Below are 22467 nucleotides of genomic sequence, written 5' to 3'. Positions count from 1 at the left end.
CTAATGACTAAAATGGCTGCGGCTGCATCGGCTCGCTACAGTTTAACTGTACGAGTCAGGTGGATCGACATTTCGTTCTGTGTGCATTGTTACAAAGAATGACAATAAAAGTAAATTCTATTCTCTATTCTATTCTATATGGAAGCTTATTCAACAATATATGTTCACTGTTGTGACACATTAGGACGAAAACCTACAGGACAAACTGTAAACACCCAAAAACTCCAGCAAGGCACCCAGAGCAATTTGAATGGGTGAACGGTAAGAATGGGGGGGCTATAAACACAGTAAATATGTTGGGATTCTCATTTGCAGTATTTTGTGACATTTTTACAAGATAACTTTGCTCGCACTTTGTTGTAAACCATCATAGCTGTGGGTGGATATGAATATGGAATATGGGACACAGATTTTTGCATTATGATTATTATTATTTTATAGATTTTATCGAATCATTAAACATCACACAAGAGCGTGTTTGGCAGTTTTGATTGAAAAAAATTGTTAATGCTTTTATGTCTTTTTGGATCAAAAAGGTCCCTCACCCCTGGGTTAAACACTTGCTCCTCCCCTTTTCTGCCTGTGTCTTCCTTTGCGTCAATAATGTTGCAGTCTAAACTGTTCATTAGTGAACGCAGTATACTTCAATAAAAGTGAGATGAAATGGTAACACATTTAAGCCTCGAATTTAAGGATGGGTAAACTTTTAAGTGGCTCGGCGGTTGGTTAAAATAAATTGGCAAAAGGATTGGCCAAGAAGAAAAAAAACATTGATTTTATAATTTTTCTATATTTGATTTTATATTTTGTGTTACAGTCTTGAACCTGATACAAAGGCAATTCGAGTGCAAAAAAGATAACGTTGATCTATCCAATTTCTCATCCATCCATCCATTATCTGCACCGCTTATACTCAGTAGGGCCGCGGGGGTGCTGGAGCCCATCCCAGCTATCTTCGGGCAGTGGACACCCTGAACTGGTTGCCAGTCAGTCGCAGGGCACACAGAGAAAGACAACTCGCTCGCTCATTCACACCTAGGGACAATTTGGACAGGCCAATTAACCTAACTTGCATGTTTTTGGAATGTGGGAGGAAACCGGAGTGCCTGGAGAAAACCCACGCAAGCACGGGGAGAACATGAGAACTCCACAAAGGATGTTTGTTCTCATGACCTCAGAACTGTGCCGCACACGCTAACCACTGCGCCGCCGTGATGCCCCCAATTTCTCATATTTTAGCTATTTCAAAAGGACATATCGTAGCAGTAGGCTAGCCCTGAAGCAGCGCTAATGCCTTCTCTCCAGACGACGCCTTAGTCCCTTCACGGACCCGATAATTACACACAGAGCACCCGCTGGTGATCACCATTTCTTTGCACTCTTGGGCGGTCTGCAACATTATTTTACTTGAGAGTTTTTTGAAGGTCGTAACGTTTAAATTTATTAGGTAATGTTAAGGGAAATTGTGAGATCGAGGTATTTTATAAAACTATGTCATTATCTATTTTTCATAATGATGATGTCTGTGTATTTATTGTCTGTGCAGCCCTTTGAGACTTCTTGTGACCAAGGGCTATACAAAACTTGGGCGCTTTGCTTTTTGACTGACAGCACCAACCTATCACAGTCACGCATACAGTCATAATATGCCCTGAAGGATTTTATACATTTTACTATAAAGGATTTTATACAAGTTACATTTATTGAATGCAATGAAGATTTTTCAGAGAGAAGGCTTAAGTTCAATGACAGGTCACGCCGTTTCGAATGCGAATGTTTTGTTTAGTTCTGTTGATAACAGGACTCTGACGGAGAAGGCCAGGCACTGATTTGATAATCGCTTGGGGTCCAGACATCAAGGAGACGGGGTGGAGTACAAGTGGGGAGTCGCTGGCCCGCCCATGGGAGGAGCCGACACGCCAGCTTGGGAGAAAGACGTGGGTCGAGAGAAGAACTTCAGAAGAGAAGATTGAGGGAGAACGAGAGGAGGCTCGACCAAGACTAATTCGACTAATTCGATGGAATTCACTTAGTTTATTATTTAAGAAATTAAATCTGCCCCCGTGTGGAAATGCCGGTCTCTTGTCCGTCTTTTCACAAAAAGAAAGTTTATGTTTGGTTAACGGAGTCAGATAACTAATTCGAACAATTTGGTAAACGATACATTTTTAAATAATTAATTCCTAACAGCATTTGCCATGTGCTGTCTGCTGAACACAATTCTCGACATGTTGATATCAATGACAATAAGGGCAATTCAATTCAAAAGCTGTGAAGCAGTGAGCCAGCAATAACCACGAGGGATTACTGTATTCCCCATTCCTAGACGTTCTGCTTCCTACCTGAGGACAGCAGCTTGCGGCAGCAGTCCGAGTGAGCATTCAAGGCGGCCATGTGCAACGGGAACATGCCGTGGACGCCTCGCCTTCGAAGAAACAGACGGACGTTATGGTGTGGATATTCAATAGCAGAGTGGATGTTCTTGTTTTGACTTTGGGTTCGAAACCATACCTGGTGCAGTCGGCTCCGCTGGTGATTAGCGTGTTGATGAGCAGCTCGTGGCCATAGCGAGCGGCGACGTGCAGGGGGGTGTTGCCGTTCTTGTCCGTGCTGTCGATCTCAGCGCCTGGCAAATAACACAATTTTTTACATAACGCCATATTTCAAAGTCAAAATATTTGTAAGAATTAACAACATGTGAGACACAATCGTGGAAAGAAACCAAATTTAGTGCATGATGCTGCCACCTCCATGTTTGACAGTGGGGATGGTGTTTTCAGCCCAAAAAGTTCAGTTTTGGTCTCATAATAACAAAAGAGCACTTTGATCCACAGGGTATTTGTGTTTCCCGTGTGGCTTCTTGCAAACACCTTTTAAAATGATTTCTTTTTCATTTTTTGTGTTGCTGCTCTACTTGTGTTTCTGTTTTATTTGTGGGATGGGCGTACAACTAACCGTTCTGGATGAGAGTTTGAGAGCGGGTAAAGCGACCATGGACGGCAGTCATGTGGAGAGGACTTTTTCCATCTCGACTCTGTAAGAAAGAATCAAAAATGTCCATCAGCTAAATCATTGAAAAAATGAGTACACGCAACATACCTCAAAAACCATGACTTTTTTCTATGCTCATTGCAAACAAATTCTTCGCCACTAAGCTCACACTCTGCCAATGCAACCCCTGCTGCCTCCCAATGTAGCGGATGTACAATTGCACTTTGTTTAAGAACAGTTAAAAGAAAAATTACCCTTCTTGTCCAAGTCTTAATTCCGGCCCATTAATTGAGAAATGCTGCCTTAAACAGTGCGTCTGTGACTTTTATTTTATGAAGAATAACATTCCCAATGTTCCTCAATGTTCTCGGCTTCAGTGTGAGCTTTGCAAGAGGCGCCTGGAATTGGCGACACAGTGGACATGTTGTTTGACGCATTGATTCTCATTTTTCTCTTGTGCTTCTCTCAATATTGTCCCACAAGCCACATAAAACAGATATACACTTTTTCATAGCCGAATTCAAACACTTTTTAAGGACTTTTAAAGTCAATTTTCCAATTTCTCCACATGATTTTTAGAGCTTGAGTAAATCACGAATATGTGTGGATCGGAACAGTATTTGTGTGTAAATATGTTTGGAACAAATACCCCCCCTATAGGTATTGGTTAAAAATGAGTAATATTTTGCTTACATTTTCAGTTGCAGGAAGTTCTATCCATTACAATTTATCACAGGGAAACGCTACCATAAAATGTCCATAATTTATACGTAATCCTTGCAGTAATACAAATTTCATTGTGCCCTTTTTTAGCAAATTTTGATCACAAGGGAAGAAGAAATGCAATGGCAAAGCCAAGCCACCAGAGAGCAGTGTTGGCGTCATTTTTAAGCAGACTCATTTAATGTTTCTTCATTTCAAGAAATCTATCGATTCAGACTGCCGAGAAACATGGCAACAATTTCAAGCATTCCCCCCAAAATGTAAGCATTTTTCAAACCTCGAAAACGCAACAATAAAATACCTGTTTGAGCCCTGATAAAAGGATGTAGCTGGCCACGAGTTTGAGACATATGACATAGGGCAGGGGTCTCCAACCTTTTTGAAGAAGAGAGCTATTTTTTGTTACTATTTAGTGCAAAGTGCACCCAGTTTGATTTCTAAAATAACGATTTTTCATGTTGTTACTATGCTGTTTCTACGTAGTTCACAGTTCACAAATCCCTTAATCACCAAGGTCGTCAGGTACCACTTCTTGTGGTGTGTCTTGAGCAAGTACAGCTTAGCGGCGCCCATCCCTCTCCTCAACGTTTTTCGGGGTTAGGGACTTGCAGGGGAAGCCTCCTGATCGGACTCAGATACAGCACCTTCATCATCTGGTCGCTGTTATTTTAGGAGGTAAAGCCTCATCCCGCTCTTCAGAGATGAAGAGGGGGAACTGTCTCTCCAAACCCTCAGTTTGGAGAGATAGGTTATCTCTCCAAACTGAGGGTTGAAGCCTTGCGTTTCCGGCAATAAAACCGTTTGTTCTGGGGATCGATGCCGGCTGCACAGGGACTGATTTGCAAGAAACAAAGAAAAGTGAAAACAGAAGACCTGCACATTGACGTCGGCGCCATTGTTGACCAGGAATTCCAGACAGAGCGCACCGTGGGTGGAGGCGGCGGCGAAATGCAGCGGCGTGAAGCCTTTGTTGTTGGGTTGGTTGACGTTTGCGCCGTAGTCGATGAGTTCGTTGACCACGGCGTCCTGGCCGTTGAAGCAAGCCAAGTGCAGAGGCGTGTTGCCGTAGGCGTTGGACTCGTCCATCTGTCCGCCGAAAAGCACCGAGGGAGTTATGAGGACAGGCATACGGTGGGAATATGGAGCTACCTCTTTATACAAGCATCACTAAACAGAAAGACCTTGCTACTTCGCGTTCATTTTCGCTAATCCGAGGATTTTTAATTGTATTGTCTTTATTGTCATTGATATCAACGTATCGTGCATTGTGTTCTGCAGCAGATAGAGGCATATGTATCTGGATACTCTATATAACACGCTACAGTGGGTATTAGCACGTCACATTGGGTATTTGTATATTGTATTCTTTTTGCTTTATTATTGTATTGTTCTCAGCGCAGGGATGCTGCTGGAAATGTGAATTTCCCTGCGGGGATGAATAAAGTATCTATCTATCTATATGTGTCTGTGTTGCGTGGGTGGGCGTGAATACCTGTGCGCACATTTTACTTTATGCTGTCTCAGTCGGATGCGGAGATTATGATTCATGCGTTTGTTACTTCCCGTCTCGATGACTGTAATGCACTACTCTCCGGTCTCTCCCAGTTCATAATCAAGAGCCTTCAGCAGGTACAAAATGCTGCGGCGAGGCTTTTAACTACGACAAGGAAGTTTGATCACATGACCCTGATTTTAGTTAACCTGCATTGGCTCCCTGTTAGCTTAAGATGTGATGTTAAGGTTCTGTTGGTAGTATACCAAATCATGCAAGGACTTGCTCGCTTATATCAGATTTAATTTCCCCCTATGTTCCGGTCTGGAGCCTTCGCTCTGAAAATGCTGGTCTACTAGTGATCCCAAGGGCCAAGAAGAAATCTGCAGGTTCGAGAGCATTCTGCATTTGGGCCTCGGTGATGTGGAATGCTCTTCCCACTGAGATTCGATCTGCAACCTCAGTGGAAATGTTTAAATCTAAGCTTAAAACACACTTCTGTAGCAAATGAATAACCAAAATATATGTTGACAATATCTGTGTATTATTTGTTATTGTAACATCCGTTGCAGCCTGGTCACCCTAGAAGGGGGACTACCTCATGTGCGGTCCCTTCCCAAGGTCTCTTCTTTTTCCTCATGTTGAGGTATTCCTTGCCCTCATGTAGGTTTTAGATCAGGGGATGGTATCAAAATAGTCTGTGGTTCGCAATAATCTGTGGTCTGTGCAGTCCTTTGAGTCTCCTTGTGATTAAGGGCGTCACAAATAAACATGACTTGACAAGTCAAAACAAACTGCAAAGCATGGCGACGGTTAGCTTTTAGTGTCTCGTTACATTGGAAAGAAATTCACCCATAAATCAAACTATGGGGAAAGTCAGAAGAGCGCAGAAGAAATGCCGATCACCAGCAGGTGCTCCGGGGATTATTATCGGGTTCGGGAAACGACTGAGGCAGCGTCGGGAGAGAAGACAATACAGAGGCATACTGCGGCTAAGCTACATAACAACTCTCATAAGCTACCCCTGCCAACACCAAATCCACTACCCTTGAAACAGAGGACCCTAGAGCTACAATTCAGGAGAAACCACTACATTTGTGACGGTTTTATTTTAATCATCGCGGACACCTGGCTCTATCCGAGAATACCCGATGCTAGCGTGCAGCTAGCCAGCCACTCTCTTAATCCATTTCTTACACTGAAAGTAGAAGCCCTCCAATTTTGTTGTACTTTTGTATAATGACAATAACAACCACTCATTCAAATGCAAGTCTGTGTTGTGTTTTATATTTATAGACTTATATTTATTAATTTGTAAGTCGTATACTTCCCATTTTCAGGTGCATATTACTCTATTTAAGGCTTGTATTCGGCAGAATGTGATTTTCTTTTCGGTGACATTTTTGTTCAGCCCATCTCAGTTGTTTTTCTTAATTACGGGCAATGTTAAAATCAAACACACAGGCGTAGAGCGCCTCTTGTGGTTTAGTTTGAAAATAACAAGTGGAATTATATTATAATGTGTTAATGCAGAGGTCAGGAACCTTTTTGACCCAAAGAGCCATAAAAGCAAAAAAAAATTTAAAAATGAATTGAGAGAGCCACATCATATATTTTCAGACAAAATTGAAAAAACTGCCACACTCTCTAGACAAGAGCAAATTCTTCAGCACATTTTATTTCACTGTGTGTCATTTGATGATTTAATCAAATGTATGAAATGATAATGCCAGATCCTGTGTGCCAAATCAATGTAAATATGCCATTTACAATTTGTTTTCCACCTTCAGTTAAGAGCGTTGAGGCAATTTTTTTCCATGAAATTTGTCCTTAATAACGGCTTCCATACAATGTGCATGCAAAGTTCTTTTGTACAAATGTCACAAATGACTGCAAAGGATAAGCATATCGTCATATTCACTTTGGGTGTAGACCGCGCTGAGCGAGAGAGTGCCTTGCGCTGTGTGCAGGGATCCGCCCACCTCTACTGCTCACCCAATCAAAGTCGTTTGCCAGCGTTTTCATTGATCAGTTTAAACGGTTTCTTATCACACTTCTGCATTAAGTTGCTTCGGCTTTATATGGACCAAAATCGGGATGAAATCACTGGACTTTGGAACGCCACAGAGAGATGTGCAATAGTTAAATTTTATTTTGGAGCCATATGTACTCATGAAAAGAGCCATAGGTTCCCTACCCCCGTGTTAATGGTTTCACAAATAAGGGTTTAGAAAATAACGTGTAAAATGATATAATAATGTGCAAATAATTTCACACATAAGTCACACCAATGTATAAGTCGCACTCCAGGACAAACTATGAAAAAAATGGCAACTTATAGACCGGAAAATACGGTATTTCATATCTGTAAAATCCTCTCGTTCCAATTCGAGCTATGAGCATTATCCTGGGACAAAATGAAGCTCGTATGAAGAGGTATACCACTGTACCTAGAAGGAAAGGTCCGTACCTCTACGGCAAGGTTAAGCAGATGCTTCACTACCGAGATCTGTCCACTAGATGCCGCCGTGTGCAGAGGCGTGTACCCTCGCTTGTCCTTACAGCAGAGCTCCGCACCCTGATTCACCAGTAGAGACACCACATCCAAATGACCTGAAGGGAACACAGCAGAGGACCAGATGATCGCCACAAGACGAAGATAATGCTACTGTATCCAGTCCGCAATGTGCCTGTGGTACGGCATAGTAGTCGTTGCACATTTCCCCAAATACAGTGGTACCTCTACTTACAAATTTATTGGTTCCAGTAGTGACATTGAAAAATGAAACGGTTGTAAATAGAAGCACGTTTACCCATTGAAATGAATGGAAAAGGAATTAATCTGTTCCAAGGTTATCAAATGCAACTAAAGCCCCGTTAAATCAACTGTAACAGCCCTAGAAGTACACTGATTTTCAGTCAATGTTCCTGAGTATACCAAATAGTATGAATAAAACAAGAAATAAGGCTAAAGAAGTGAATTTTTTTGCAAAATCACTTGAAAAGGTCGCAGTAGCAAAATGACTTTATGTCGGAAAATAATCTCTTTGAAACTGTCCAGTCAGCATTTAGGGCCAATCACTCTACTGAGACAGCCCTAACTAAAGTAACCAATTATCTACTCTTAGCAATAAATTCCGGTGCCTTGTCAATGATACTGCTGCTGGATCTCAGTGCTGCTTATGATACAGTCGACCACAACATATTACTTGTTTGTCGGTATCTCAGGAACTGTACTCTCGTGGTTTAGGTCCTACCTGTCAGACAGGACGGCAATCTGACTTCTAAACACTCTGATGTCCCCTGTGGCGTTCCACAGGGCTCTGTACTTGGCCTCCTTCTTTTTAGTATTTGTATGCTTCCGCTTGGTGATTTTATCCGCAAGTATAATATTAGTTTCAATTGCTATGCAGACGACACTCAACTGTATCTGCCACTGGACATTTTTGTCGTTAAGGGCTATACAAATAAAAGTGACTTGTCTTGACTTGACTCGATCCACAATTGTAGTGTCTGTCTGTAACGCAGTTCTCATCAAATCCTTCCATTGTTCGGTCGCGTCATGCATTATCGGTACGTCTGTTTGTGAAAAAAGCCTGCCGTTTTTCCCAGTAGGCGAACGCTTAATTTCTGCCCTCGATAATGTGGTCATGTCCCCAGCGAGCTCTTTTTCTCATATACAAATCACAAGAAGCTTTTCCAGTAATATTTAGATTCTTTGCGATTGTAAGTGGAGCCCTGGCTCTTTTTCTCTCCTCTTTTCGCAGGACCCATGGCTGGAAACATAAAAAATGCGCCCTAGTGGTTGCAAACAATTAATTAACAGACTGAACCATTTGGCAATTTATTGCAGAGAGGTTGCAAGGGTCTCACCTAGCTGATGAACCACGCAGGATGCTATTGGATTTTAAGCTTAAGACCCACTTCTATTCAATAGCTCATGATTGATGCCCAACCCCGTATTTTTCTTTTCCTGTCTTTTTCCGACTGCCTGGCTGGTGGTGATACGGGGGAGAAGCGCGATTCGAGATCAGTTAGCTAGACCTGAAGCATGTCAACGTCTGCATCCATTAGCCGGCAGAGATTAGAAGCTGCTTTATTGCTGTTGTGAACTTTCTGGACAAATTTCTACATATCACCTATGTTTTTCTATTGATTTTCACGATGTTTTCTGTTACCTAATTCTAAATCTATTGCCCCCTGGTCATCCTGGAAGGGGGAATACCTCATGTGAGGACCTCTTCTCAAGGTTTCTTATTATCTTCCTGCTGAGGTTTTGAGTTTTCCCTTGCCCGCATGTTGGTTTCAGATCAGGGGGTGTTGTCAAGGTAACCTGTGCAGTCCTTTGAGACTTCTTGTGATTAAGGGTGTCACAAATAAATGTGACTTGACTTGACTTGAACTCCGGATACCGAAACATTCGTAAAATAAGTTGATCATAAAACGAGGAACTAAATGTTATAAAGTGTTATAACCGAAACATCCCTGTTGGGTCTTTGATGTTTTAAACCAATGTCTTACCCATGAATGCAGCCCAGTGCAGCGCTCGCCCATCCTTTTTGTCGAAAGCATTAATGTTAGCTCCTTTGACAAGGAGGAGGTTCACCATCTAAAAAGACACAGACATTTGAATATTTTATGGGAATGAAGAATTTCATCGGTTTAAAGGGTAGGACATAAGACAGTATTCAGGGTTCGTACTCCTTTTGCATGGCCAAATTCAAGCACTTTTTCAAGGACTTTCAAAACCAATTTTTAAAGCATAATTAAAAGAAAAAGGGGATGGTATCATAATAGTCTGTAGTTTGCAATAGTCTGTGGTTCTTGTGATTAAGGGCATCACAAATAAACATGACTTGACGTTTGAGTTTTTCCTTGCCCTCATGTAGGTTTTAGATCAGGGGATGGTGTCATAATAGTCTGTGGTTTGCAATAGTCTGTGCAGCCCTTTGAGAATTCTTGTGATGAATGGAGTCACAAATAACCATGACTTGAGGTTTTTGAGTTTTTCCTTGCACTCAAGTAGGGTCTAGATCAGGGGGTGGTGGCAAACCACCTGCACCTAAACACCACCAAGACCAGAGAGATGGTGGTGGACTTCAGGAGAACCAGAACTCACCCGGTTCCTGTAACCATCAAAGGAGAATGTGTAGAATTTGTCCAGACCTACAAATACCTGGGTGTGCAGCTGGATGTGACTTCAAAGTTCTCTTAGTATTGTACAAAATCATACATGGACTTGCTCCCTCTTATCTTTCAGATCTGATCTGCCACTATGTCCCGGTCCGAAGCCTACGATCTGAGAGTGCTGGTCTTCTGATGATCCCGAGAGCAAAGAAGTCTTCTGCTGGTTCGAGAGCGTTCTCCATCCGGGCACCGGTGCTGTGGAATGCTCTTCCCCCTGAGATTCGATCTGCAACCTCAGTGGAAATGTTTAAATCTAAACTTAAAACTCACTTCTACTCCATTGCATACGAATAACCTACTCCTCTTGTCGGTTGAAAATAGTTTGTGTAATATAGTGTAACAATCTGTGAAGCCCTTTGAGACTCTTCGTGATTTAGGGCTATACAAATAAAAATGACTTGACTTGACTTGACTTGACAACAAATCGGACTGGACTGCCAACACAGAAGCTCTATGTAGGAAAGGGCAAAGCCGACTTTACTTCCTCAGAAGGCTGGCCTCCTCCAAAATCTGCAAAAAGCTCCTGAAAATATTCTATGAGACAGTAGTGGCAAGCGCCCTCTTCTATGCGGCAGCGTGTCGGGGAGGCAGCGTCAAGAAGAAGGATGCCTCTCGTCTCAATAAACTGGCTAGGAAAGCGAGCTCTGTTGTGGGCAAAGAGCTGGACAGCCTAACAACAGTAGCTGAGAGACGGGCACTGAAAAAGCTGCGGTCAATCATGGACAATCCTTTGCATCCACTACACAGCATTATCTCCAGACAGAAGAGCAGTTTCAGCGACAGACTGCTGTCACTGTCTTGTACTACGGACAGACTGAAGAGATCTTTTCGTCCTCATGCCATGAGGCTCTTTAACTCTACCCGGCAGAGTAAAAGCCCACAGTAAACCACACCACCTACATTGCATATTACTGAATCTTACTGCAATATGTATTCTGTGTAGCACTATTTAGTTATTCTACATAACACGCTACAGTGGGCATTTGCACGTCACACTGGGTATTTGTATATTGTATTCTTTTTGCTTTATTATTGTATTGTTCTCAGCGAAGGGATGCTGCTGGAAATGTGAATTTCCCTTCGGGGATGAATAAAGTATCTATCTATCTATCTATCTTGTTTGCAATAGTCTGTGGTCTGTGCAGCCCTTTCAGACCCCTTGTGATTAAGGGCATCACAAATAAACATGACTTGACTTGACTGAGGTTTTGAGTTTTTCCTTGCCCTCATGTAGGATTTCGATCAGGGAATGTTGTAATAATAGTCTGTGGTTTGCAATAATCTGTGGTCTGTGCAGCCCTTTCAGACTCCTTGTGATTAAGGGCGACACAAATAAACATGACTTGACCTAAATACGACTTTGCTGCAGTTACTCAGTACTTGAGTAATTTTTTCACTAAGTACTTTTTGACTTTTAAGTCAAGTCATGTTTATTTGTGACGCCCTTAATCACAAAGAGTCTCAAAGGGCTGCACAGGTTATTGCAAACCACAGACTATTATTACAGACTATTTTTACACCACTTTTACTCAAGTAAGTATTTGAATGACTACTTTTACTTCTCCTTGAGTAATATTATCCTAAAGTAACAGTACTTTTACTTGAGTACAATCTTTGGCTGCGCCACCCACCTCTACACAAGCACACCTGTTCTTTTCATACATTACAAAGGATGCTAGCGTCACAGCGGCAATGCTAATTATCTCTATTGACAAGCACGACATCAAGGGAGGTGGTGAATCTGAATGGAGGAAAACAGAGTTCCTACCAGGGTTTTATGGCCGAATTCAATCTCTTTTTAAGGACTTTCAAAGCCATTTTTCCAATTTCTCCAGTATTTTTACTTGAAAAAAGGAAATCTGTGTGAATTGTGTATTTTGCAGAGCCACAAATGTATCTGCATTTTTACCTTTAATCGTGGGTCTGCACTTATCCAGATATATGATTTTTATCATATAGTAAATTGTTTATACATATTTGTGGATCTGAACAATATTTGTGTAAATATATTTTAAGAAAAATCTCTCCATTTACTGAATGAGTGTTGGTGTAAAGTGACAGCACTATGTTGCTTAGATTTTCAGTTCTTCCCATTAAAATTTATTACTGTTAATAATTGATACGTGATCCTCGCACTAATACACATTTAATAGTGCCGTGGTTAGGTGTAGCATGCACCTGTACTCTTGGGCACCGCCCGTTGGGGGCGATGGCGCGTCATAGGACAACGCCATACCTTTAAAATAGAGAAATACATCCATCATCTGTACAGTTTATCCTCAGTAGGGTTGGGGGTGGTGCTGGAGCCCATCCCAGCCATCTTTGGGCAGTGAACAGGGCACACAGAGACAAACTCAATAACTCATTCACAGCTATGGACAATTTGAAACAGCCAATTAACCTGACAAGTATGCTTTTTGACCTTCATTTTTAACATAAATAATGGTTTCAAAAATAGGTGCAAGCAGAGTTATAGAGTAAAAATGTCACAAAATACTGCAAACAAGGATACTGACATATTTACCTTCAGTGCAGACGGCGCTAAGCGGAGAGAAGTGTGCTGTGTGTATAGCTCCGACTACCCATATCGCTTAACCAGTCATATTGCCCAGGGTGTTTACTTTTTCTTCTGTGAGTTTTCAACATCCATCCACCCATTTTCTGCACAGCTTATCTTCACTAGGGTCGCAGGGGTGCTGGAGTCCATCCTAGCTACCTTCGGGCAGTGGGCAGACGACACCCTGAACTGGTTGCCAGTCAGTCGCAGGGCACAGAGACAAACAACTCACTTGCTCATTCACACAATTTAGAACAATTAACCTGACAAGCATGTTTTTTGGGAATGTGGGAAGAAACCGGAGTGCCCGGGGAGAACATGCAAACTACACCTAGGGAAGCTGTGGTAGCTGGACTTGAACCCTAAACTTCCACACCAATAACCACCCAGCCGCTGTGCTGCTAGAGAACTTCAGCGCCGATCAAAAGTACGTTTTTTTTTGTTGTTGACATAGATCAATATGAAGTTACTATCTATGATCGACAATCCTTTTCTGTCAATGGCCTGGTATAAACTGCCGTTATTTTTTCCGTTTTGCCTCGAGAATGCGAGTGCAACTTGACTACAAACCACTTGTTTACAAACACGGAAAAGGTTCTTCAGGTATTGAGTAAATTGGAGTTCAATATGGGGGACAAAATAGAAAGTACTGTATAAATAAAAAGCAGGAAAATGAGCCAAATTTGGACTCATTTTAATGATACTGATCGCTCCAAAGTGCATCCATCCATCCAATATCTGCACTGCTTATCCTCAGTAGGGTCGCGGGGGTGCTGGAGCCCATCCCAGCTATCTTCAGGCAGTGGGCAGGGGACACCTTGAACTGGTTGCCAGCCAGTCGCAGGGCACACAGGGACAGACAATTTGCTTGCTCATTCACACCTAGGGGACAATTTGGACCGGCCAATTAACCTGAAATGCATGTTTTTGGAATGTGGGAGGAAACCGGAGTGCCCGGAGGAAACCCACGCAAGCACGGGGAGAACATACAAACTCCACACAGGAGGTTCGATCTCATGTTTTTGCTAATTTGCAGGGGATCTGTGTCTAAATTGGTTAAAATAGAACTGTTCATTTTTTGTATTTTAAATTCAAGCACTTTTTGTGGACATTCAAAGCCAATTTTTCAATTTTTCCAGTACCATTCAAAGAGGAAATCCAGTGTGAATCATGTGTTTTGCTGTTCCACTACTAAATCTCTGATTTACATATTTTCAAGACATATGATTTTAAGATTTTGAGTAAATCGTGAATATATTTGTGGATCTGAACAATACCTAAGTAAATATGTTGAAGACAAATGTATCCCTTAATAGGTGTTGGGTAAAATGACGGTAATATATAGCTTACATTTTCAGTTGCAGGAAATTCTTCCCATTACAATTTACCACTGGAAAATGCTTCCTTAATTTTCCTGCATGGCTCATAATTGATACGTAATCCTTGCACTAATACACATTTCATTGTGCATCATTTAGGTGCAGGATGCACCTGTCCTCTAGGGCGCAACCTGCAGGGGGGGAACACTTTATAATTTAATGCCATACAAACTAATGCCAGCGTCCGTTAAGGGAGGAGATGCAATGGCAATACGAAGAGAGCAGGATCTGCATGTTTTTGAGAAACATAGCCGTTTCAATTTCAAGCATTTCCAATCACTTCAGACAAAATTTAAGAACAATTAAATCCTTGAAAACACAACATTAAAATTCAAACATTTTCAAGGATTTCAAGCACCCGTACGAACCCTGACAAAACAGATGGGGTGTGTGCTATACCTCCATGTGGCCGTTGAGTGCAGCGTGGTGAAGGGCGGTGCGGCCTCCGCGGTCCGAAACATTGACGCTGCTCAGCATGGGGATGATGATCTCGGCGCAAGTCAGCGCGTTGTTGGCGGCGGCCACGTGAAGCGGCGTCTGCCAGTTCTTATCGCGGGAGTTGACGTCCGCAGAGTGTCGGATCAGCACCCGGACTGTCTCCTGGCAGAGGTAAGATCTTAACTCTCTTCACAACTGCTATTTAAGGTCGACAAAAACATAGTGCCAGAAAACATCCAAAAATGATTCGTTCGGAAAGAGGGAAATTATAATTTAAGGGGCTGTCGTAAATTCATAATCCCAAAGGTGAGAACCAGCAGGAAAAGTATGCGTGTGTCTGTGTGTGGAGTCAAACTTTGGAACAATTTACAAGACGAGATCAAACAGTGTCCAACTATTCACGTGCTCAAATTTAAATACAAAAAAAACATTGCTGGCGGAATATAAAGATGAAGAAAATGGGGTATGAGTGATACGAGAGATTGGGAATAGTGCGTCTAGAACTATGGTTAACTATGTTGTTATTGTTATATCATAACTGTTATTATTAATATTATTACTATTGTTGTTATTATCATTGGTGTATTAATAGGGAAGATGAAGGGATAGGGAAAATAAGCATCTGCTTCTTACTACCCCTTTTCGAACAAGTTATGTAACATTATTTTGTTGTTGAGTTATTGTTTTTGTTCGTTTTTTAATTTCAATGGGGGCCTTCAAGCAACCAAGCTTAGAATGTCAATCGTTAAGTCGGGCTTCTCTCTCTCGCCGTTTTTAACATTTGTATTTATTTTTTTCCTGCACAGTATGCACTTACCTTTACTCGACTAATTATTTAGATAAAAAAATGCTCACCAAACTATCAGTTTAACTCACTAAATCCAGAGAAATTTTCCTCCCCGGTGTTTGGTTAAAAGACACGCGGATTCCTCCTTCCACCTCCCTCACATCAGACATCATTTCTGCTTCTTGCCAATAGCTGACAACGTTTTGGACAATATTTCACTATTTGTAGCTTGTAATATGCAGAATTCGATTTTCTTTTCGGTGCCATTTTGTTCAGTTTCACTTCCATTCGTTGAACGTCGCCGAGATCCGCACTTCTGTGCCAAACCGTTCGTTTACACGCTGCGCTTGTAGTGCGCACTTGATTTGAGGCTTTGCCCCAAGTAAACCCCTCGCTGCGTAGTTCAGACGAAAAGCAATTCGGTGTTGAAGTAAGCATGGCTCAAAGGAAGGGGTTGTCTAGCCTTTGCCCCCTGGGCCCGTGGGGACAAAGAAGGCCGTGGCGACCTGTTGCACCCAGCCAAAAGGGTTTGCCCATGTTTCTCTTTCCCTCTTGTTCGCCTGAAAAACGTACAATAGAGTCAACGAAGGGATAGAGAGACTTTTCTGCGAAGGAATTTAGTTTTCCTTGCCAGGTAAAAAAATCATAGTTTGTTAGAATTAAACCACGTTGATTTATTTTTTGGGTGTCTATAGAACATTCTGTTGGACTGTTTAATCATCACTAATATCAATGAACTGCAAAATCAATCATTTAAAACTAGAATACAATATGTTGTGAGGATTGCATCCTTCTTGATACTACAGAGACAAAGAGGTTATTTTGGGTACTAATTCGGGTGGGAAAACGTGAGCTGGCCGAATTGGTTACCACCAAATTATATTCATAACCAATAAAATATAATTTAAAGCCATTTTGTTTATACACAAGAATAAAGACTCCTCCTGCTCGCCTTTTTTTCAAACTCCTGATTTAGTAGGGAAATCTCCCAATGCCCCCTCCCCACCTCAAAACATTTTCCCCTCGAAGCTATACAATTTATGTAGGTCAACCTTTTTGACTGACAATGGTGAATTTTTCTTAAAGGTGAGATATTTTCATGCCTGTAATTCAATTGTGACCAATGTTCCCTGTAATTTTCCAGGGGTCTGAGCGTTCACACAAAGTCGGTGAGCAGCGCTTAAAACAACAGTGAGCAACCATAATCCCAAGTGTGGCAAGATAATTAATTATCAAACATGTCCAAAACTTGACATCAAGTTACATTTTGCGGAGTGTCCGGCGATGAAAAATTATTTTTCTCTTTTAAATGAATTGACGCGTGTGCTATTGCAAAGGTTGTACGGCCTACAAACGTCGTTTGTTCTTACATTTCTTTCACAAGATATTCATTTCTTTTTATTTGCTGATATATTTTGTCGCATAATATTAACATTTTGGGGGGATTATTTAGTCGGTTATAAGATACAGAACTGGACTTAATCACATTTTTTTAGTGGAAGTACAATGTTGGCAACAAGATTCACTTGATATCATTGGAAATTATTTGAATGCAACACAAACTTTTTCTTCTTTTTTCCGTGGTTTTTTTCTCCTTTTTTTAAAATTCCTTTAACAAAAATCTCATTGTGTTTATTTTTTCGAAGCTGTTACTTTTTTCTTTTTGTTCTCTATTTACTTTTTTATCTACATTTCTTTCTTTTCTTTATTTCTGGCTTTTTTCTAAATTTTTCCTTCTTTTTTTCTCTTCCTTTTGTTTAATTCCCGCCCACATAAACACCCAAATTTGTCAAAACTTAAAGGAACAGTGAGTGAAAAAAACGTGAAAGCCATTGAATGACTTTGGCTCAAAGCGTTTTTCAAATTTGAGGTTGCAGTGCCTCAAAAAATGCCCCTGCTTGCCTTGGACATGAAGGGACAGTGTGTAAATAATAATAAGTCATTTTACATCCATATATATATATATATATATATATAAATAGAAACATTAAACCGTGGTTTATTTTTTTACATTGCCTGATTTTAATCAAATTAATTCCTACAAGTGAACTTTTAATATTTTATCCTATTTCCGAATACTTGGTATATGAATTAATTGTATAATTACCTCTATTACCAATACCAAAATTTGTGCCTAATTTTACTTAATATTTGGTCATGTTGGGATTAAAGAAGCAAAAACAACCTGAAGAGCCGTTTAGAACCCGAAAGAGCCGGTTCCTTTTAGTGAGCTGAGCCGAAGAAGCCGGTTCTCGACATACTCTACTGACTTTACTCAACTTCGTTCTACTTCGACTCGACTTCAAAATACCGCATTTAGGACACAACGTCGGGGGAACCCGTGTATTTTTACCTTCATGCACTGTAACTTTGCCTTGAGTCGCCTCTTAATTAGTCATTTTGAGCCCTGATTTTTGTGCGCTGGCTAGATTTTCTTGTGCGCTGAGAAAGTGCGAGCAGTGCGCATTTGCGCACGCGTGCAGCTTAGAGAGGACACTGATTGTGACCCTCTGAAAGGAACAGATTTATTCCTTGAATTTACTTATTGGGCCCCGGTGGGAGTGGTTTTTCTACCACGTGGCCCCCAGCTAAAATGACGTTAACAAACCTGATTTAAATGATATTGCATTTTCTTAATGAAATGAAATGATCTGCATTTATATAGCGCTTTTCAAGTCAATGACTTCCTAAAGTGCTTTACAATGTGCTCCACATTTCCCAATAGCGGTCTAGCCATGTAAGGCGCTAACCTGCTTATTGGGGGTATTAGGGGTTCAGTGTCTTACCCAAGGACACTTCAACATGTAACACGGACGAGCCGGGATTCGAAATGGGATCCCTTGATCCCAAGACGAGCGCTCTACCTACATTTCAAACATTAATTTGTTTTGTTTTGGGTTTATTTTATTTTTTTTCCCCAAAAATTGCCATTGATTCTTCTTTTTTGGTATTTTTGCCTTACTACTGGTTCGACTGGTCGCACCCGTTTGAGACTTTGCAGGTGCAGGGCAGCAGTTACCTCGCTCCCTGACGCCACCGCGCGATGGAGGGGGGTGAGCCACATGCTATCCTTAGCATTGACACGGGCACCTTTAAATTGGGAAAAAGTGAAAGGTTTGATTAAAAAGGTGGCAAAAAGCCAGAGGAAAACAGTGGTACCTCCACTTACGAATGTCTCTACATACGAAAGTTTCAGGTTACAAAGTATTGCCTCTAGTTACGAAGTCAAAAATACAGTGCACTACGCGCTGCTAATAGATGCTCACGGAGTATACAAAATGGCTATCCATTCTAATCTGCCTGGCAACCCAGTGCGCATGTGTGCTCCCAGCATGCTCTTCGTGTCACCGTCACAGTTCAGAAACGACGACAAGGAGGGTTTCCGGCAAGATAGCCGGGAGAAGGACACAGCCATCATTCAATCAGCCCAAATTAAAGACATTTGAGCAAGATTCCTTCAAGTCTTGGAATTTATGGAAAGGAATCCCCCAGAAGAAGTGTTGACAAGTCGGGCTATAGCACAGGTGTCAAAAAGGCGGCCCGCGGGCCATATCAGGCCCGCTAAGGGATTGAATGCGGCCCGCGAGAAGTGCAAGAGAAAAACAGGCCGCAGGTTGAAATATGTCAACTTGATGTTGCCAAAGCCAGGTGCCTCAAACAAAGACACTGTACTTGTATTTGTTTCTCTCTCTCTCTATCTCTCTTTCTTTTCCACCCCTTTTCTCCCACTCTGTCTGTCTCTTTCACTCTCTGTGTCTCTCTTTTTCTCTTCCTTTGTTGCTCTTTGTCTCTTTCTTTCTCTTTTGCTCTAACTTCCTTTTTTTCCTTTTCTCTCTTTTGTCTTTCTCTCTTCCTACCCTTCGCGCTTTCTTTTCTCTTTTCTCTCCTTCTGTCTTTCTATTTCTCTTTGGATTTCTTTCTTCCTCTCCCTTTCTTTTCCCCCTCTCTCACGACTTTTTATCTTTTGTTTCTCACGCTTTCTCCCTCTCTCTCTCTTTTTCTTTCTTTGTCCCGCCCTCTCCTTTTCCCTCCCTTTTTCTCTTATTCCTTTATCTCTTTTTCTTTCTCTTTAATTTACTAGTCCAGCCCCCGACAGAATGTTTGTTCTATCGTGTGTGTCCCCCGAGTTAAAACGAGTTTGACACCCCTGGGCTATCGCTACGTTTGCCTCGCGCATTTCCGACAGATGTCAAAAGCGGACGTCATTGGATCAGTTTTTCCTTTATTGTTTTTTTTTTTACACATTACGTGACACTCGTTTTATGTTCATTGTGCGGTGATCTAATTTCAAGAGGTATTTGTTTCATGTTCTGATGCTCTTTTGTGATTTATTAACAAATATTATGATGTACCTTACCAGGGGTTGGAACGGATTACGGGATTTACATACAAAATCAGTCTCGTTTTCAGGTAACAAAGCTACTCCTAGAATGATTTAAATTTTAAGTAGAGGTACCACTGTCTTCTTTTTTTCCCTACCGGAGAGGATGAGAAGTTCGGTGATTTCGGCATCGCGAAGGAAGGCTGCTGCGTGGAGGGGAGTGCGCTTCTCAGCATCCTAGGGCCACAAAACACACTTAATCCCAGAAAACTAGAGCACAGGGTTTTCCGTATATTCCAGTCCTGAGTGAAAAGTATTTAAAACTAAAGATTTTATATTGTGCTAGCAAAAAAATTGGGGTTGCAAAAATATTATCCCCCGTTGAGGTAATACCTTGGATAACCTCCTTTTGCTGCGATCACAGCCACAGGTTTTTATGGGTCTCTCTCCTAAATGAGGCACTATGAGTTTTGCACATCTTTAAACCCATTTGCCCATTCTTCTTTACAAAATAGCTCAGGTTTCTTAAGATTCAATGGGGATTGTTTGTCAGTTCTTTCCACAAATGCTCTAAGGCAGGGAGGTCTAAAATTGTCAGAAAGCGGGCCAGGTATTATAAGATGACCATCAGCGTCGCGACCTCATTGCTCGCCTTTTAGCATTTTCATTTGACTCTCAGGGTCTTGTGAAAAACAGCTTCCAGTTGTTTCACCTTTTCACAGCGTTCGTTTCCAGTTTTGTAGCCAGCATGTATCATCTGGCTGTGCCTTTTAAGATTATATTCTTTGAAAACAAATTAGGCAGAGGCAGTTGTTTTTGTCCGGACCAGAACGGAGACAGGACCCACTCGCGTAACGTTTGTCACATTTTTATTGGGAAGAAGGGAAAGGTGCGCACACACGATCCGTAGATCGCTAGTCGCGGGGAATAGGTTGCTCAGACGCTGAAGTGGGACTTCCGTGGCGCGCAATGGCGGTGTCGGGAACGGGAAAAAGGCGAAAGCCAGGACAGGAGAGTAAACGTGGTTGAGATCGAAAACCGGATCGTTATTCGGGGCGGGGGAACAGTCGAGGTCGAGATCAAAACAGGTCGTAATTCGGGACGGGAGAACAGACGTGGTCTAGCTTAAAACAGATCGTAGCGGGAGAAAAACAGGAGCAAAAACACAGGACAGGCGAAAAAAAGGGCTTACCGTGTAAAAACGGAGATTCGCAGATGGACCGACAAAAGGGGACTGACAGGCCAGAGTTTAAATACTGAAAGGGAGCTAATTTGTCAACAAGTTGCAGCAGGTGCCCACGGGCGTGACCAATTGGGCGCCGTGGCAACCGTGACAGTTTTGGATTTCAGGGAAAGCATACTCTAATTTCCACTTGACAGGAAGCGGCGGTCCTCACAGTCATATTTATTTTTATTTACAGTCACCATGTCGGAAATGTGGTGGGCTAGGTGACCAAAAGCCTACTGTCATCAACTTTTTTGTACAAATTTTATACTGCAGTCAACATAACTGGCGGGCCAGATATTAATGTTATGTTATGTGTGTCTCCCATGTGACTTCTTGCAAACGCCAACAGAGCTTTTTATGGTATTTTTTTCACAAAGGGCTTTTTTCTTAACACCTCTATAAAATGCAGATGTATGCAGTGTACAACTCATAGTTGTCTTTTGCATGAATTGTCGCACCGCATGTGATCATGGGCCGCTTGGTTGTTTCTCTGATTAGTTTTCTCTTGTTTGGGCCGAAGTTTAGAGGAACAGCCAGGTTTTGGGAGGTTTGCAGAGGTTTTATGCTCTCTCCATTTTGATATTATTGTTTGCGCAGTGGTTAGCGCGTGTGCGGCACAGTTCTGAGGTCATGAGATCAAACCTCCTGTGTGGAGTTTGCATGTTCTCCCCGTGCTCGCGTGGGTTTCCTCTCCGGTTTCCTCCCATATTCCAAAGACATGTCAGGTTAATTGGCCTAACCAAATTTTCCCTAGGAGAGAATTGACGAGTGAGTTGTCGGTCTCTGTGATTGGCTGGCAACCAGTTGAGGGTTTCCCCTGCCCACCACCCGAAGATAGCTGGGATGGGCTCCAGCACCCCCGCGACCCTACTGAGGATAAGCGGTGCAGATAATGGATGGATGGATGGGTGGATGTTTGCACAGTTCCCTGGGAGATGTGTACATGTTGTGAAATCTTCTATCATCCCATTCCTGCTTTATATTGTTTCACAACTTTATCCTGGACCTGCCGGAATTGTTCTCTGGTCTTCCTAGTATTGACTGTTTTCCAGTGTATCCTTTTACAGAGCAGGGTGCATTTAAACTGAGACTAAATGACACTTTGCCATTGTTAGTCATTTAGGTCAACACTGGATCATTCAGAACTTGTGGAGTCAGTTGGTTGAGCTGAGAGAACAGGGGGCCAATATTTTTGCAACACCAACTTTTCTTTTTTGTTGTGATGTATTATAAATTGTTGACATCATTTGGTTCCACCTCACAATTGTGTCTCACGTGTTGTTGATTCTTAGAAAATGTTTTCAGTGTTTTAGCTTGAAGTTTGAAACCTGAAATATGCAACATGGCCAAAAGTCCTAGCAGGG

General features: G+C 41.8%; 1 protein-coding gene across 4 annotated transcripts in view; it reads right to left on the bottom strand.

The window, feature by feature from the left end:
- ankrd44 (ankyrin repeat domain 44) overlaps positions 1-22467 on the bottom strand; it is an 82821-nt gene that overhangs the window by 40700 nt on the left and 19654 nt on the right. For 3 of the 4 annotated variants that reach the window (XM_088352615.1, XM_088352618.1, XM_088352617.1), the window contains exons 3-11: positions 20034-20112; positions 18574-18644; positions 14729-14929; positions 9728-9815; positions 7677-7819; positions 4588-4800; positions 2956-3034; positions 2512-2626; positions 2343-2425 (exon numbers count right to left, since the gene is read on the bottom strand). In XM_088352615.1, coding sequence (XP_088208741.1) covers positions 2343-2425; positions 2512-2626; positions 2956-3034; positions 4588-4800; positions 7677-7819; positions 9728-9815; positions 14729-14929; positions 18574-18644; positions 20034-20112 — 1072 coding nt within the window. The remainder of the gene's footprint in view (positions 1-2342; positions 2426-2511; positions 2627-2955; positions 3035-4587; positions 4801-7676; positions 7820-9727; positions 9816-14728; positions 14930-18573; positions 18645-20033; positions 20113-22467) is intronic. The other variant, XM_088352616.1, reaches the window with a different exon arrangement.

The sequence above is a fragment of the Urocampus carinirostris genome, chromosome 14, assembly GCF_059441175.1.
Source record: "Urocampus carinirostris isolate Australia breed hairy pipefish chromosome 14, RoL_Ucar_1.0, whole genome shotgun sequence".
NCBI classification, from domain to species: domain Eukaryota; kingdom Metazoa; phylum Chordata; class Actinopteri; order Syngnathiformes; family Syngnathidae; genus Urocampus; species Urocampus carinirostris.
The sequence above is the reverse complement of the archived record's forward strand: the minus strand, read 5'-3'. Positions and strand labels throughout refer to the sequence as shown.